Source organism: Hipposideros armiger, unplaced genomic scaffold (genome assembly GCF_001890085.2).
Source record: "Hipposideros armiger isolate ML-2016 unplaced genomic scaffold, ASM189008v1 scaffold_561, whole genome shotgun sequence".
NCBI classification, from domain to species: Eukaryota; Metazoa; Chordata; class Mammalia; order Chiroptera; family Hipposideridae; genus Hipposideros; species Hipposideros armiger.
The window spans coordinates 1,080,483-1,099,462 of NW_017731911.1; the positions used below are offsets into that span (position 1 = coordinate 1,080,483).

The 18,980-nt window shown below is 41.9% G+C and overlaps 1 protein-coding gene and 1 pseudogene across 1 annotated transcript in view; one reads left to right on the forward strand and one right to left on the reverse strand.

The window, feature by feature from the left end:
• The window catches only part of ST3GAL5 (ST3 beta-galactoside alpha-2,3-sialyltransferase 5), a 51,703-nt gene that overhangs the window by 8,209 nt on the left and 24,514 nt on the right, over positions 1-18,980 (reverse strand). The window contains exons 2-5 of the mRNA XM_019623753.1: positions 17,916-18,039; positions 15,592-15,703; positions 863-1,206; positions 649-658 (exon numbers count right to left, since the gene is read on the reverse strand). Of these exons, the coding sequence (XP_019479298.1) occupies positions 649-658; positions 863-1,206; positions 15,592-15,703; positions 17,916-18,039 (590 nt within the window). The remainder of the gene's footprint in view (positions 1-648; positions 659-862; positions 1,207-15,591; positions 15,704-17,915; positions 18,040-18,980) is intronic.
• LOC109371308 (3-hydroxyisobutyrate dehydrogenase, mitochondrial pseudogene) lies at positions 9,759-10,953 on the forward strand (annotated as a pseudogene).

Genomic DNA, 18,980 nt, shown 5'->3' on the forward strand with positions numbered 1-18,980 from the left:
AAGGAAATAATCAGAGATGTACATAAAGATATATGTATGAGAATATGCAAAGCATTTTCACAATAACAAAGAAACTGGAAATATTCTAAACGTCCAGCAATAGGAGTGGCTACATAACTTATGTATGATACACTCATTTAAAGGAATATTAAATACTTGAAGTTAGTTTCCCATAGAATATTTAATGACCTCAGAAATTGTTCCTCATGTTAAGTGAAACAAGCAAAAAACTTCATAAGAATGTAAATGCATTCATTAGTATGTGTACAGAACTAAAATGGAAAAAATAAAGCAAATTAATAGTAGTTGGTTATTTGTGCTATGAGAGTGGTATTTTCTTCTTTATATTTTCTGTATTTTTTTCATCTTCAAGAATGAACATATTTCACTTATAATCAGAAAAACAATTCTTAGCTAGCTATTATAAGCCAAGAAGAATCTAGGCTGATTGCCTTATGGATGTCCTGTTGTGTGGCATTCAAAGTCCCCTATGTGCTTCCTGCACCCCAGCCAGTGCGGCCTTCCAGGGCTCACCTCCCAGAGGCCAGGCACCCCACTGACTCAATCTCCCCCCATCCTCCTCTTAGCCCTGCCTGGCACAGTCTTCCTGCTCTGCTGGCTTATCTGAATCTATCCATCCTTCTAAACCTCACCTCCACTGAAAAGGTTTTGCCAAATTTAGGTCAATACAGCAGTTTGGGGCATCTAATCATTTCATGTTTTTGTTTCAACTTCTCAAACAGTGAAGTCCCCTGATGGCAGGGACATGCAGTGCTGTGTCCCTCACTGTACCTGGTCTTAAACTGACTAACAGCGGTGCACTTAACTCTAGAGGAGAAAGGCTGGTTGAAAACCAATGTACCTTATCACAACATCGAACTGGTTCAGGGCATGGCCCAGGGCTAGTCCGTGGAGTATTCCTCCGCTTCCGATAACCACACAACGCCTACAGCTCTTTGCTTTCAAGTGTTCAGGAAAATCATGCTCAGGCAACAGTTCCAAGAGGGTCTGGACTTTGCTGGAGAACTTCCGGAATCCAAAAGGAGGATCGTACTTGTACTCGGCCTCATTCACTTTGGGAGCCTTCTTCACAAAAGGCAGTAAGTCCATGCTGTACCTGTGCTCAAACAGCTGTGCCATTGACTTCTGGGCGAACTTGGGTCGACATTCCCTTTGCAAGACTTGCTGAGCATATTTCTGAGCTCTCTGGAATGGAATCATACCAATCTGAGTTTAAAACACGCTGAGGCATTAGAAATATACCCTGACAGATGACACTGTCCTGTAATGTCTGATGCAGCTCCCCTTTTGATTATTGTCTTTTAACACAGAACATCTGCTTTTAAGAGTTAATTTACGCTAGAAACTTGAAGAAGAAAACACAGGAAAATCACATTGACAAGGAGATAAACTCAACAATATTTATTTCATTACATAAGTAGAGCAGGAGGGACCTCACCTCCTACTACCCTCAAGGCTAACCTTGTTCAAATAAATTTGGGGGTTAAAAAAACCCCAGCTTAAGATTTGATGTGTTTAAGATTTCATGTTTCATAAAATCCTGTCACATCCTAAAACATGGATGAACCTTGAGGACATTATATTAAGTCACAAAAAGACAAATACTGTATGATTCCATTTATATAAGGTATCTAAAGTAGTCAAATTCATAAAAACAGAAAGTAGAATGGTGGTTACCAGGGACTGGGGAAGAGGAAAATGGGGATTTATTTAATGGGTAGAGTTTCAGTTTTGCAAGAAGAAAATGTTCTAGAAATCTGTTTCACAACAGTGAATATACTTAGTGTTAAAAAAAGGTTAAGGTGGTAAATTTAATGTTATGTGTTTTTTTTACCCCAATTAAGAAACATTTTCATATTTCAGGTTCCAATCTAGAAGGATGAGAAACAGGCTTATTCATCAGTTGGGGCAATGAGCTTCCTACAGTCTGGAACGCAAATTACTCTAATTGTAATCAGGAAACTACGTCATGTCAACATAGACGTCGCCTTGGTTTCATAAACAATTTTCCCTGCACATGAAGATTTTGTATAAATAAGGAACAACTATCAAATGCCAAGTAGACTAGCCCAAATGAACACAGCAAGCCACGGAGGAACATGGTACAAATGCCCACTGGCCCCACAGCCTTCCTCTTGGCTTAGTCTGGCTAAATGCTGCCTCAGAACCAATTGCTTGGCAGGAAGCTCTCACTCATCACTGTGCATTTTGTGCTCATCTCAACCTTCACCAGCCTTGGCTCTGCCTTCACCTCCTACCACCAAACCACCTTCACACACACACAGATATTTTCAGGATTGAACATGCCTTCTGAACTGTGTCAGTACTACTATGAGGATTATTACTGTTATATATAATTTTAAATGTTTAATCCAACTATGTTTTTTTTCTCAAAGCCTTGTTTTTATTGTCTAACTTTTGTATAATTCTTTTGTATTTTTTAGTTTTTCAATTATAGTTGGCATAACATATTACATTAGTTTTAAGTTTACAACAAAATGATCAGGCATTTATAGAAATTACAAATTAATCACCCTAATAAGTCTAGTACCCACCTGACACTATACATAGTTATTAATATTATTTGCTACATTTCCCATGCTGTACTTTATACACTTCCGTGACTATTTTGTAACTGCCAATTTGTACTTCTTAATCCCATCACCTTTTTCACCAGCCCCCAACCCCCTCCCATTTGGCAACTATCAATTTGTTCTCTGTATCCATGAGTTTGTTTCTGTTTTGTTTGTTCATTTATTTTTTTACATTCCATGTAAGTGAAATAATATGGTGTTTGTCTTTCTCTGACTTATTTCACTTAATACAATACCCTCTAGGCCCATCCATGTTGTCACAAATGGCAAGATTTCATTCTGTTTTTATAGCCGAGTAATGTTCCACTGAATATATGTACCACTTCTTTTTTATACATTTGTCTATCGATAGACACTTAGGTTGCTGCCATATCTTTGGCTATTGTAAATAATGCTGCAATGAACATTGGGGTGCTTATATTTTTTTGGATTTCTTCAGATAAATACCCAGAAGTAGGATTGCTAGGTCATTATGGTAGTTCTATTTTTAGTATTTTGAGATACTTCCATACTGGTTTCCACAGTGGCTGCACCAAATTATAATCCCACCAAAAGTGCATGGGGGTTCCCTTTTCTCCACATTCTCACTAACACTTGTTTGTTGATTTATTGATGATAGCCATTCTGACAGGTGAGAGGTGGTATATCATTGTGGTTTTAATTTGCATTTCTCTGATGATTAGTGATGTTGAGCATCTTTTCATATGGCCATGTGTATTGTATGTCCTCTTTGGGGAAATGTCTATTCAGGTCCTTTGCCCATTTTTTAACTAGAGTGTTTGTTTTTTTGGTGTTAAGTTGTATGAGTTCCTTATATATTTTGGATATTAATCCTTTATCTGATGTGTCATTGAAATATCTTCTTCCATTCAGTAAGTTGTCTTTTTGTTTTGATGGTTTCCTTTGCTGTGCAAAAACTTTCCAGTTTTATGTAGTCGCATGTGTTTATTTTTTCTTTTGTACCCCTTGCCCGAGGAGACATTTCCAAATAAATATTACTATGAACAATGTCACAGAGTTTACGCCTATGTTTTCTTTTAGGAGTTTTATGGTTTCTGGTCTTACATTTAAGTCCTTAATTCAAACTTTAACAAATTGTTTTTAAAAACCCTCCTCCCTGGCTTTATTTTAATAATTGAAAAGTAACTGCAATTTAGAGATGTGAGATAATAAAGTCAGAGGCAAATGGTTAGAATGTTAAACGATAAGAGATTCCACTACACTATCCAAGATTTTACTGGATTCACTGGTAAACAAAACAAGCCACAGTACTATTAAAAAACTAATTTTTAACCGTGATTAAATGACATTGTAGTCAAGATGAATATTTTCAATCTAATACTTGTACATCTGGATTTAGCTTGTGGGTTAGCATCACCGGCTTCTTGGCAAACTTGATAAGATCTTCTCGGGCAATGTTTCCAGCCTTTCACTCCTTAGGGAGGCTGCTGGTCAGTAGTCTCTTCAACTTAGATTTCCCGGTTCCACAGGTGCCTGGGGAGCCACCCCACCTTGAACAGGATCCTCCATGGCCAGCCACCCACTTTGGCCCCGTGGCTCCTTGACCCTGCAGCTCAGCCGCCACCACCTCTGCACTTCTGTCTGCAGCTGCTATAATAAATGTTTCATAGAAACACATCTATCTTATTACAGCAGAATTCCCCCTGCCACCACCTTTAAAAAAAAGTCATAGTTTCAAAATGTTATTAGTGGGCCGGCCGAGTGGCTTAGTTGGGTAAGAGTTAGCTTAAGAGCATGAGCTCTGAGCAGTAGGGCTGCTGGTTTGATTCCCACATGGGCCAGTGACACTGCACCTGAGCTGAGCTGCCACTGAGCTGCCAACAGGTGGCAGGATGGCTCAGCTGGTAAGAGCACGTGCTCCTAACAAGACTGCCTGTTTGATGGTCGGTTACACCCGCCTGCAACTAAGACTGAGCTCGGCCGGCACCTTGAGCTGAGCTGCCACCCAGGTGGCTCAGTGGATAGAGTGTGCGCTATTAACAACAAGGCTGCTGGTTCGACTCCCGCATGGGATGGTGGCTATGCCCACCCACAACTAATATTGTAACACAGCACCTTGAGCTTAGAGGCCACGAGCTGCTGACGGGCAGCCAGATGGCAACCGGTGCCCTCCACAACAAAGATTGAAGAACAACAACTTGGCTGGTCCCCCTCCGCAGTTCCCCAACACTGTTCCTCTCCCCCAATTCCCCAATTAAAAAAAAAGTTTAAAAAAAAAGTTATTAATACCTGGGAAGATCATGCTGTCTACATCTTGAGGCTGCAACCCCAGTTCTAACAAGGGGGACATACTGATATTCTCTGAGCCTCAGATGATTCTGCAGACACTTTGCATAGTCACTGCCTCAACTCACTGTCATGATGCCTACAACACCTTGCAAGGCTGTCTCTAGTATTGTCACTTTGTGGGCTCAAGGTGGCATAACCGGTGAGGGCTAAGCTGGCAAGCTAACCTGGGCTGATTACCTCCCAAACTCCAAAAAACCACAGCCTCTGCAGACAGAGAGCAGCGCACCAACACCATCCCTGAGAACAAGAGTCTGAATATGAATTGGCATCTTCGTGAGAAATCCGTGGGAAAGCCCGGGAGGAACCGGTCATGACCTCCAGCAGCCCCAGGATGGAGGGCCGGCCCCGACCCAGCAGGCCCTTAGCAGCTCATTGCTGGGGGCAGGGCAGACAGAGAAGCTACACACACTGAACAGAGCACAAGGCTGAGAACCGTCTCCTGTGGCCCCTCCTGCGTCTCATTCACAGTGGGCGCAATAAATCAATCTCCAGCAAAGAAATGTTCCAAATGCCACTAGAAACGTTTCAAGTCGCAGCAATTCTTTTTCTTCTTTTAACTCATTCAAAGATGAGAAAGCCCCCGGGATAATTTCTTCGAACCACAAACTTCCAGCCTCTCTCTTCCCTCTTCCATGCTCCAAAGCTCAGAAGAACAACGCCTTCGGTGGTGAACCTCACCTTGCGGGACTGTGCTAGAGAGAGGAAGACTTTCATCTTCTTTGCTGTAGACAGCTCCAAAGCTGGAAGCCAAAGCAGGTGAACGAGGAAGGGCATGGAGGGGTCTGGATGGCATGTACCTGGGGTGAGGCCCACTGGAAAGCAGAGAGCGGGAGACTCTCAAAGATACAGGAACTCCCACTTCTTTCAAATCAAGGTATGGAAATGAGGGCTTCAGTTTTTAAAAGCCTTCCAGGCTAAGCTCACTGGCTGCCCACAATTAAGAATACACAGACATCTGGTAATTCCAACTGTCAATGATGTGGTGTTTTGCCATGGAAAATCAGTGTGAAATTTCACCAAAGGGTATTTTTAAAAAAATCAAAGTATGTTGCTTTTGGTTTTATATCTCACATATAAGTGAGATCATACGCATACAGTATTTGTCTTTCTCCACATGACTTGTTTCATTTAGCATAATGCCCTTGAGGTTCATCCATGTTGTTGCAAATGCCAGGATTTCATTCTTTTATACGGCTGAGTAGTATTCCATTGTATATCTGTACCACCTCTTCTTTATCCAATCAAACAAATTCATAGACACAGTAAACAGAAGAGTGGTTGCCAGAGGGGAAGAGGAATGGGGGTGGTAGAAGAGGGTAAAGGGGGTCAAATACATGGTGATGGAAGGACACTAGACTTTGGGGGTTAACACACAATGCAATATACAGATGATGTATTATAAAGTTGTATATCTGAAACTTACATAATGTTATTAATCAACGCTAGCCCAATAATTTTTTAAAAAATCAAATGGTACACTTAAAAAAACAAAACAAAGTAATTTTCCTCAGCAAAATCTCCACTTTCATTTCTACTCCATAATTTTTAAGCTAATTCTCCTTAGAAATATAGGTAAGTCACATAATTCTTAGCAAAAGGCAATATTCTTATGTATTTATTTAATTAAATCCAGGAGAGGGCAGAGCATTCAGGTTGAAGGAGAGTTTGGGGTCTGGAGCTAATCAAATTTGGTGAGGAGCCCAACCCAGCCACAGACCACATGAACTGAGGGTGTAAGCTGCCTTATGAAACTTTGGTTTCCATGTCTGTAAACTCTGGTCCTGGTGTCTTCCTCACAGGGTTGCTATGATGCCTAAGCATTTTGCACAGTGCCTGAAACGTGTGGAGACCTGAATACCATCATATAAGAACAACAACTGGGCAAAGCTGCTGCCACATTTAAACTCACATTAAAGTTACCTGTCCGTTATTTTTACCTAGTTAAAAGCAGAAAAAGTTTTGAATAACCAAGTCACATAAAGAATACCACAGTAAAAACTCAACCAGTCAGTGGTAATGACTAGAGAGAATGAGAGGGAACTAACTTGGGAGATGAAACTTTCTAAAACTGGAGTATGGTGATGGAGGTGTAACTGTATAGATTTACTAACACTCATCAAACTGTAAGCTTAAAAGGAGTACAGCTTATGGTATTTTGCCACAATAAATGGTGAAAATATCAGAAGATCTAGACCCAGTTCTAGATCTCTTTAACCAATAGTGGAATCTTGGTTAAAGCATTTAACTCTAGTTCAAGGCTTCAACTTCCTCATCTCTATAATTTATTCAAGGATGGTCCAGGAAAACAGGGGGACAGCACTAAGGAGAGAAAAGAATTGGTTTGGAAGTGCAAATACCTGGACTAATTTAATAACTCAGCTCAGAGTTACTCTGCTTACTTTAAAATACGTGAGTGTAGGTCCGCAGAGTCAGAGAAAGAGTAAATTTGGCCATAATTAATTACACAACACAGAACGCCGTCCCCAGGGCGATATGTGGTCTTTGGCTCTCTGAGAGGAAAGAAGGCCAAGTTCTAATTGCTGCCACCATGCAGCCCAAACCTAAATTGACATGAGTGTGCCTTCATCTCCCCTCAAGCATCTTGTAAGTGCAATTTCAATCTGAATTACACTTTCGAAGTGTCCATGCATCCCTGCAGAGACCACTGTTGGTCTTTTTTTTTTTTTAAGTGGCACATTAAGGGACATCTTTAAATAGAAAACACAACACTCACAACCAATACTTCTGTTATCTTTCTACTGCAGGCCAGGTCCAGTGCAACCAGAAAATTCTGAGAGGCCAACAGGGCCAGCAGGAGCCTAGAACACTGCAAGTTGCTGAATATCATTAACCAAACTAACAGGGCTCCACCCTCATGGCTTTGAGACCCTCTCCTGCTAATATACATCCACAATAGTTCAAGTTTGTCCAAACACTTTGGTGTTAAGGATCAATCTCCACCAATAGCCTGGAGGCAGGGTTTTCTCTGTAGAGAGCTCGCACTGAACACCATCTCACAGCCATCCAGGACATCATGACCACACCGGCCAGGTTCCTCTGCCATTTTCTCTATTCTGGAAACTTGAAAGAGGGGTTCTGTTGTTTTAATGATGCACAACCAGATATCAAATTTAGGAGCTGCTTCGTGTGACATTCAAAGCCTTGCACCCACTGGCCCTACCTCATTTTCAGTCTCATCCTGCTATTCCCTACCTCAAATCCTCAGTGATACCTATCTCTGGCTTTCCTCTAATTCGCGAAGCCATCTTAGGCATGCACACACGCCTCCCTCTTCCTGAAATGAAGCTGGACAACCTGTGAGGACCACTGTGAAAGTGTGGCATTTGGACAGAATTAACAATGTGAAAAAGCTACATTAAAGAAAAAGTTTCAAGGGCCGGCCGAGTGGCTCAGTTGGTTAAGAGCTCGCTCAAGGGTTTGAGCTCTGAGCAACAGCAGTTCGAGTCCCGGCCCGAGCCGAGCAACCGCTGAGCTGCCAACAAGTGGCAGGATGGCTCAGCTAAAAAAAAAAAGAAAAAGAAAAAAAAAAGTTTCAAGTAATAGAATAAAAGACACCCCTAATTTCAACATGAACATAGCAGGCTTTCACTTTCCACTTTATTAATTTCTGAACTGACTGAAACTTTCACAAATATTTGTGACTTATACAGCTGTCCCCCTAGTGCTCCTTCTTTCCCACAAATTACAGGGGACTTTCCACAATACTTCATTCATTTCTGTAGTATTTCAATTTTTACAATGTTATTTTTATCATTGGAAAAAATAACAATCTTTTAGAACTGGGCTGATGTGGTTGTCACCATGGACTGCCTACTGGGTCTGAATTTCCCTCTCTTTCTTTGTAGGCAATCGCTATTCTACTCACCCCTCCTACATGCAGGCAGTAGGCTTGTGAGGCTGATCCCGCCCATCAGAGACTCCTCTGTCAGTGATTGATTGGTCAGGAATCCTCACTGGAGCCAATCAGGGCAGGGTATTGGCGGCCATCAGAGTCTATTATTGGTCCAGCAGTGAACTGTAGGTTTTAAAACTGGCCCCATAAGCCTAAATAGAGGACTCATATTCCATGGTTTACTGCGAAGGTGATGGGGGAGTTTTCTGTCGACTGTCTACTGGTGGATATAGAGAGTTGAACAGGAGGTGTCTGTGCTATTCCTCAAAGGGATTTTTAACTTCATGTGCATTACTGAAAGTACTCAAAGAATTGCCTGTTATTTAACTGTGGATTTTCTGTACAATTTGGAGTTCAAAGATGAAAACACCACATTGTGGTTCAAGTAATATCTCCCCTCTCTCTGGAGTTTAATATACATAAGTATATATTCATTAATGTAAAATGTTAACACACAATCCCTAGCTCCCCAAGTCTTGTTTGTTGCACAGTAAGGAAGACAAACAGTTAAAATATCACAGTGATAAGTGCTATGAATTAAGGCATGAATAAGGCTTCCAGAAGACAGAAAGAAGGGTAAGCAGAGAGGACACCTTGGAAAAGGTAACCTCTGAGCTGAGATTTGATAGAAAAGATGAGTAATAGAGAGGCAAAGGGAGGGAAGGGCTTCAGGCAGAGAACAAAGAACGCAACAAACACAGGAGAAAATCATTTCAACAAATGGTGCTGGGGCATTTGGAGAGCCATAAGCAAATGGATGAAGTTGGACCCCTACCTTCCTCCATATATAAAAAACTAACTCAAAAAAGGATCAAAGACAAACTATAAAAAGCTAAATTTTAACATCTAAAACTATAAAACTCTTAGAAGAAAACAGCATTAAGCAATGTTTTCTTAGGTATGACATCAAAAGCACAAGGAACAAGAGGAAAAATTGGCAAACTGGACTTCATCAAATTTAGAAACTTTTGTACTGAAAATGACAGTATCAGGAAAGTGAAAGGAGAGGTGCTACACCTCTTCCTTCCAGGTGGGTGCCCCCCAACCGGCAGAGCGTGTGCGCGGGCAGCAGAGCAGCCTCCTTCCGGGTGGGTAGAGCTACTTCCGCCTCCAGCACTGAAGCCTCTGGCAGCAACCGGCAGGGGCCAACCTGGCAGCAGCGTGTTCTAGGTCAATGGCCTCTAAGACTCCAGTTGGATTCACTGGGCTAGGCAACATGGGGAATCCAATGGCAAAAAAATTTAATGAAATGTGGCTACCCACTCATTATTTCTGATGTGTTCCCTGATGCATGCAAAGAGTTTCAAGAACTCTTTGAACGGGTAATGTCTTCCCCAGCAGTTGTAGCTGAAAAAGCTGACAGAATTATTACACTCTTGCCCACCAGTATTAATGCAATAGAAGCTTATTCTGGAGCAAATGGAATTTTTTAGACGTGAAGGAAGTCTCACTATTAACAGAATCAAGTACTATTGATCCTGCAGTTTTGAAAGAATTGATTGACCAAAGAAGTTGAGAAAATGGGAGCAGTTTTCATGGATGACCCTGTTTCTGGTAGTGTGGGAGCTGCTGGGTCTCAGCATCTCATGTTTATGGTGGGAGGAGCTGAAGACGAATTTGCTGTTGCCCAAGAGTTGCTGGGCTCAACGTGGAATATTGTGGAGCTGTAGGGACCCGGCAGGCTTGGCAAAGATCTGCAACAACATGCTGTTAGCTATTAGTGTGACTAGGACTGCTGAAGCTATGAATCTTGGAATCAGGTTAGGGCTTCACCCAAAACTATTGGCTAAAATCTTAAATGGGTGTTCAGAACGGTGTTGAGCAAGAGATCCTTACGATCCTGTACCTGGGGTGACGACTGGAATTCCCTTGGCCAATAACTATCAGGGTGGACTCCCAACAACACTCACAGCATAAGAATCTGGGATTCGCAAGACTGACATCACCTCAAAGAACCCATTCCTCCTGGGCTGTCAAGCCCATCAGATCTACGGGATGATGTGTGCAAAGGGCTACTCAAAGAAAGACTTCTTGTTCCAGTTTCTATGAGAGGAGGAGCTCTTCCGAGTTTGCACTTTGGCCATGGACACTGTTGAAAACCAAGCTCTATTTTGAGGCTCCTTATAGCTCACTCCACAGTAAATGAGTTTAACCAAAAGTCACCTGTCTGCTTTTAATTGTCTGGGTCACAGTACACCCTAGGATTTTTTCACTCATTTTTAACTGCTTATTCTTTTTATTTTTTTTTAGCAAACATAAATTATGTGAATTTTTTTCTGCAAGCCACTGATGGCCTCTGCAAAGTAGCTGATAGACCTTTTTCAAAAATTTGATCCTTGATCATCTTCAACTAAATCATTACATACTTCAACCAGGAATATTATTTACTTCACTTTACAAAATAAAACCAAATATTTTTCAACAGGATGAAACCGAGCTTAAAGAAAAAAAAAAAAGAGAGAAAAAATAAATTGATGTGAGGAAAGGAGTTAAGGGGGAAGTCCTGTGTCCCTCAGGAAGTTTGTCCTGTTAACCAAGTGGTGGTACTTTCACATTACTGAGGTTACTTAATGATTTTCCAGGGAAAATTGATAAAGCAAGAGAACTCCCTGCTGCATGTTTTATAGTTTTGATTCCGTTACAGTATCTTGTGTGTCCATCTTGTAACAATACTCAGTACTAAGCAAAACTTGTGTTTCATATTTTTGCTTCTTTATACATTCTTAGTACATATTTTTTGTTTGTTTGTTTTTAGCTGAGCCATCCTGCCACCTGTTGACAGCTCAGCGGCAGCTCAGCTTGGGCTGGGACTCGAACCGCTGTTGCTCAGAGCTCGCATTCTTGAGCGAGCTCTTAACCAACTGAGCCACTCGGCCGGCCCTTTAGTACATATTTTTTACTTGAAAAGAATGACACCTTTAGACCTGTTTCAGAGCCAATGATGATATTTGCTTTAGAGAATTATTATAGTATTCTAAATAGAAACATATTATTTTGAATTCAAATAAATTTCTATGATGAAAACAATAAAGTGAAAAGACAACACAGAATGGGGAAAAAATACTTTCAAATCATATAAGGAAGGGACTGGTACCCTGAATATACAGAGAACTCTTACATTTCGATAATGAAAAGACAAATAACCCAATTAAAAACTGGGCAAAGATTGTGAATAGACATTTCTTCTTAGAAGATATACAAATAGAGAATGAGCACATGGAAAGATGTTCAACATCATTACTTATGAGGGAGATGCAAATCAAAACCATAATAAGGAAGAAAGAAAGGAGCTCAACCAGGACCTGTGGGGGGTTTCATGCACCTGATACAGGCAGTGATGGTGGGCTGGCAAAAGGAAGCTGAAGAGGTTAGTAGCAAACAAGTCACAAAGAGTCCTACAGGCCACACTAAGAAGTCTGGACAGTCTCCTAAAGATAATGGAGAGAAATAAAAAATTTGAAGTAGGGAAGAAACACATTAGATTCAATATTTAGAAACACTACCACAGCTACAGTGGGCATGCCTGGATGCAGAAAGAGGGGTAAGGAAACGTGAAACTGGGGCAGTGGGTGACAGCAGAGAATTCCAAAGGACAACCTTTTCCTGAAGTCCCCAAAACTATACCTATTTTATAAACACAGTCACGGTTCTCAAATAACCTATACTTAAGGTGGGACAATGAAATGCTTACATAAATTATTATAATGCCAGATTAAGTCTGGTAAGTTTCAGAGAAGCTTCCAAGTACCAATGAAGTCCAACTTGAAATTCACTGAGTTGGGGACTAGTGGTGTCCGCATGGCCGCATTCAGAACAGGGAAAGCCCCAAGTTACAAAACCAGCCCCAGCTTTCCAGCTTGGTACTGCCAAATTGCAGAGACCCACAGAATCTCAGGGCTAGAAAGGATCTGAAAGGCCCCAGAGCCACCCACACAACTCCCAAAATCGTTACCCTGGCTTTGCTTGGGCTCTAAAGATGTGGGCTGGCTGAGTGGCTCGGCTGGTTAAGAACTCGCTTGGGAGCGCAAGCTCTGAGCAGCAGGGCTGCGGTTCGGATCCCACATTGAAGGCCAGTGATGCTCGCCCTCTACAGCTAAGATGATGGACAACAGCTCGACCTGGAGCTGGGCTGCTGTGTTGCCGGCGACGGCATAGGCTACAGTGAGGCTACAGTGGGGCTGCAGTGAGCTGCCGGGAGCTACGTGAGTGGCTGGTGAGTGGCTGGCAGCCGGTGTGAGCTGCCGGGAGCCGCTTTGAGCAGCCGACCAATGATCGGCGACCGATTGCCTCACCTGGGAAGAGCACAATGATCATACCAACATGGGCCAGTGAAGCAACGTCCTCAACAAGACTGAAGAACAAAAACAGCAACTTGTCTACCTGTCTGTTCCCCTTCCCAAATTCCCCAACGCTGTTCCCCTCCCCGCAATTCCCCAATAAAATCTTAAAAAAAAAAAAAAGACTCTAAAGATGTGCCAGATAGGTGGCCCATATATCCCATCTTTGGATGCCTTGGCCGTCAAACCCTTCTCCTTTCAGCTTGGCTGCCATCCCCTGGTCCACACCTCTGCCATTAAGGCCACCTGGGCAGGGCGCCCCTTAAGCTGGGCCTCTGGCTTATTGGCAGTAGCTGCCATATGCCCTGCACCAGGTCTTCTCTCCTTCAGGCTACACAGATGTGCCCATCCCTTCAAAGGGTCCTTAGGGACATGGTCTTGAGTCTCTTCTCTGGTCATTCTCGAAGTCGCTATGATTCCTTGGGGGGAACTTTACAGAGTATTGTTCAGAGCACTTGTCTGAACACTATAGGGACAAGCTGACCATCCCCAGTCTGTTAATGCAGCTGAAGGAATATGGTCGTAGGCAGCCCCAGCACAAGCTCACGCACATGGCGCTGACTGGGCACTAAAAACTGCTAAGTTGACTTCACACAGAGTACACTAAACCACATCTTCCCTATCTTGTACTTGTAAAATGGTGTGCTACACCCTGCACAGAGAGCTCCTATTTCTCCATTAACCCTGACTCAAGAGAAATGATCTTTGCAGGTGCAAAGATCTTTACAGTGTGCAAGAGGGTGCACAGAGGATGTGGGGAGTGTAGCAGATAAACCAAGGAAAGAGTCAACAGATATCAGTAAGTCCTATCAAGTCTCATTCTTTTCAGCCTTTCCCAGGAGACAAATAAGAGACAAGATGTCTAAAAACTTTATCCAAGAGAGCTGTGAATGGCCTTGGAGTTGAAAGGGGTCTAGGGATGTCCGCAAAGCCAGCCAGATCAGGAGGAGAGGGAAAGCCGGAGCAGAGGCTACAGCAAAGCAGCTGTGCTGATGATATGAAATGAGTCAGCAAACATGAGGGCAGGCACAGCAAGCGCAGGAAGGCTCTGTGATCAGCAACACCCGAGACAATGAGACAACGGGTCTGCAGAGGCCCAGCTGTGCATTTAACCACACTCTTCATTTTTCATCTACTTGTTTATACCCGTCTTGAGACACTTAGGACAGACAGATTAAATCAGAAACAGGAGAATAAAAATCAGGGTTAGAAAAGGAGCTTTGTGTATATTATCTTATTCAACTTTGATGACTGACAACCCTACTACATAGATGCTGCCTGTTATCTCTATTTCACAGCTAAGAACGCTGGGTCTCAAAACAATTCAGTAACTTGCCCAAGGTCTCATTGTTACTAAGTGGCATTTACATTTGAATCTAGGTCAGAAACTTAAGCTCTCTCTGCTCTATATCACACTTCCGACCTTTCCCGGCTTTTTTTCCTGTGGACACTCCCTACCCAGGAAGAGAGCAGAGTCATCAGAGGCTTGGACTCTGAAACCACACTGCTGGGTCCAAGCCCTGACTCCACCACTTACTAGCTAAGGTAACCTTGAACAGGTGACTTAATCTCCCTGCCCCTCCATCTCCTCAGCTGTGAGCTGAGAATAATAATAGTACCAACATCCCCAGGACTGTTCTGAGGGTTAAATGACCTTATATTACTACAGCACTTTCAGAACAGTTACATAGTACACACTAAACTAGATTAACTAGATTAGTTAATCTGATTAACTAGATTAGTTAATCTAGTTTAGATTGAATTTGGGCAAGGAGCTTACCTCCCAGGCCACCATCTCTAAAATGGACAGAATACGAGGGTTTCTCCCAGTCACGATGATAATTAAATGAGGTAATACGAGTAAAGCATGTACGTATATATGTTTGGTTATCATTGTTACCAGGCTACCTTACTTAAAATTGTCTCTTCTTTCATCCAGGGCTGAACCTTATTGGATAATTTAACCACTCAATCAGTGAAATTAGCCTTTAATATGTCAATTGGTTTAGAAAACTAAATATAAATTGAAGGAAAAAATCTTGAAATACAATGTGAAATTATTACAAAGAAAAATGAAACACAGGGATGACAGGTGATACTAAAAGAAATTCTTCTCGTCTGTTTTAAGCAGTATCATGGCATTTTAACGATACCTGACAGGTGTCCTAGAGTGTATTGAATGGTACTCACCCCCTTCTCCATGACTTCAGTAATGGGGAAGGATACTGTGGGTTAGGTGGGTTATCTCTGATTCTGGTTTTGGAGTGCTAAGACTAAACGATTTCCCCTCTGTTTATAACCCATGAACATTTATTTATAATACTTCCGAGATAATATGACTGTTTAGGCGTATGCCTAAATATTTTATTTTAAATGGAAATGTTTTCATTTAAACCACACCAGTGGAATATCTAACCTTTACGCGGTCAGGGTCCACATAATGCACTTTTTTCATATCACATTCTTCAGTAGTATAGTTTAACTTGAGGATATAAAGGATCCATACTCCAAACACAAGCAATATACACCTAGAAAAAAAATTAGGTATAATGATGCAGTCATGTGATAATCAAGAGCAGTCATGTGAAATAAGTGAAAAATTAACCCAAATTGAGTTTGCCTGCCATGCAGCATAAACGTACAGTCTTTAAGTTGACCTTAGTGGTCAACTTAAGGCATTACTTTTTATTTCCTGACAAGACAAATTAGTCATTTATGACTGTCTTTGTTACAAGCAAATATAGAAAACCTTTTTTTTCCACACAGGCACCACAATAAAATCTGAATCAAAATGCAGATTAACTGGACTTAAGAAAATCAAGTAATAGATTTTGAACTACAGAATCTCAGCTTCAATTTTTTGCCACTTTAAAATACTGTCAACCCTTCAAATGCTGTATGATTCCACTCTATGAAGTACATAGTAAAGTCAAAATCACAGAGATAGAAGTAGAATGGTGGTTGCCAGGGACCAGAAGAAGGGGTGGGGAATTAATGTTTAATGGGTACAGTTTCACTTTTACAAGATGAAAAGAGTTCTGGAGATGGACGGTTGATGGTTGCACAACAATGTGAATGTATGTAGTGTCACTAAACTGTACACTTAGAAATGGTTAAGACGGTAAATTGTATGTTATGTGTATTTTACCACAATAAAAGAAATTGAGGAAAAAATACTGTGTCCTTAAAAAAAAAAGAAAAGAAAAGAAACAATCTACTCATTATTCCTCTAAAGCAGCGGTTCTCAACCTGTGGGTCGCTGGGGGTCGAACGACCCTTTCACAGGGGTCGCCTAAGACCATCGGAAAACAAAAAGATATTTACATTACGATTCATAACAGCAAAATTAGTTATAGAGTAGCAACGAAAATAATTTTATGGTTGGGGGTCACCACAACATGAGGAACTGTATTAAGGGGTTGCAGCATTAGGAAGGTTGAAAACCGCTGCTCTAAAGAATGCTACCCAGAATTGGGGTTGACTAAGGTGAGACAGTACCACCAGTCACCCTTAAGATCATCTACAAAAACAGCTTTTAAAGAGCTGATAAATTCACACTACTATATAGTTTAAAACACACATGGACACACTCTCACACAGGATTAGGAGAGAAGAACCGAGTCTAGTAGTGGGTGGGACGGACGGACACACACACACACACACACACACACACACACACACTTCTTATATACACAAGACTGGTAATATTGGTTATCTACCCGGAAGTGGAGAGGGGAAATATGGGGAGCAGGGATGAGAAGATGTTCTGCTGAGTACCTTTACTATCTATTGAATTTTGAATCTTGTGAATGTAGTATTACCTATTCCTCTCACTAGCTCCAAGAAAAGATGTTATATTCAGTGCATGTAACAATTCCCTTATTTTGATTTTTTTAAAAAAGGAAGGAAGGAAAAAGAGGTTAGAAGCAGCCCATTGTCCATAGCACTGACCCTGCTGTACTGTAACTCCGGGTCTCAAGTCTGTCTTGCCCACACTGTAAGCAGCATGGGGTGCAGTTCTACCCCATTTGTTGCCATGTGGCCAGCGCCCAACACAACGCCAGGCATGTGGAGGCCTTAATAAATATTGGTTGTTGACCAAAAAGAGATGGAAAATGAAACAAGTGTTTATGAAGATACATTTCCCTTTCTCACCTTTCTCTGTCTATACCTCCTGAACTAGTAAAGTGAAATGATAACTCGATTTCAGGGTTCCATTTCTATCTTTAGACATGAAAAAGAAGTAATTTTTAACTTGGTTTCAGTTGGTACCAAATAAAACTGACAAGTTCCTCCTTTAACAATTCTACCACTTATTAAGATATAAGGGTGACCTGGCTAAAAACACCTGTCATCCTTTTTAGTATTCAATATTTAATGCTACTCAAATGCCTTTGGGGGCCATTAATGAACCATATTTTAGATGAACTTAAAATAGCTAAGGACAAAAAAGCCCTCTTTTGTTATATACTGGCAGGAAGAGCTGTCTGTGTCTCTTGGGCATCCATGCGTGGGTATAGAGCCTGAGCGGCCCCTGGGCCTGGGCACTGTACTTTGACCAAGTACAGTCTGAGACATACAACCGGGGCGCATCTGTGCACTGAATCTCTCCTCAGTGTTCCTTTAAATGATCCTTTGACCAAGTATGAGAGCCATCGTTAGAACTCTCAGTGAGTTTATTCCCAATTCTACAGTTGACCCAAATCAGGGGGCTCTTATGGTCCAAGGGCTCACACTTACTTGAAGGCATCTTTTAACAACAAGCTGGGTCTTCTCATCTTGTTTTGAGCGCGGGTGTACCATTGCAGGGAGGATCTCGAGCGATCGCTTCGCAGTTTCACACAGCGATAGTCCCCTGGCATTGCTGTGAAGAGAGGGGAAGAGGACAAGAGAGGACAGAGGGATGAGTTAGGTGGATGATGTTTTTAAACAGCCTTTATGTGCACCATCCATACTATGGAATACTCCTCAGTAATAAGGAAGAATGAACTACTGACACGTGCCACAACTTGGATAAATCTAGAAAGAATTCTGTGCCAAATACTGAAAGGTTTTGTATTCTATGATTACATTTACAGAAAATTCTTGAAATGACAAAATTATAGCAATGGAGATTAGCAGTTGTCAGGAGTTATATAGGGGGTGGTGGGGATGGTTATAAAAAGGCAACAAGAGGGATCCCTGTGGTGATGAAAATGTCCTGTCTTGCCTGTATCCATGTCAGTATCCCAATTGTGATACTGTACTATGGTTTGCAAGATGCTACCATTGGGGGAAACTGAGTAAAGATTACACGGGATCTTGCTATATTATTTCTCACACCGACATGTGAACCTACAATTATCTCAAAATAAAAAGTCCAACTTTTTTTTAAAGAGCCTTTATCTTTTAGAGATACATATGAAAATATTTACAGATAGAAGAGCAGAAATGAAATCTGCTTTAAAAAAGAATCAGTGGGCCGGCCGAATGGTGCATTGGTTAAGAACTGGCTTGGGACGCCAGAGGGCCCCGGTTCGGATCCCATCCTGCCCTCTATAGCTAAGATGCTGAACAACAGCTCGACCTGGAGCTGGGCTGCCATGAGTCACCGGCGATGGTGTAGGCTGCAGCCCCTGTGCCAGTGGGTTGCCATGGGCTACCGTGTGTAGCCAGCAGCCAGCAGCCAGCGTGAGCAGCCAGCAGCCACCATGAGTGGCCGTCCAGAAGCCGGTGACTGATCTGCCTCGCCTGGGAAGAGCGCAATGATGGTGCCAACTTGGGCCAGTGAAGCAACGTCCTCCACAACTAGACTGAAGAACAAAA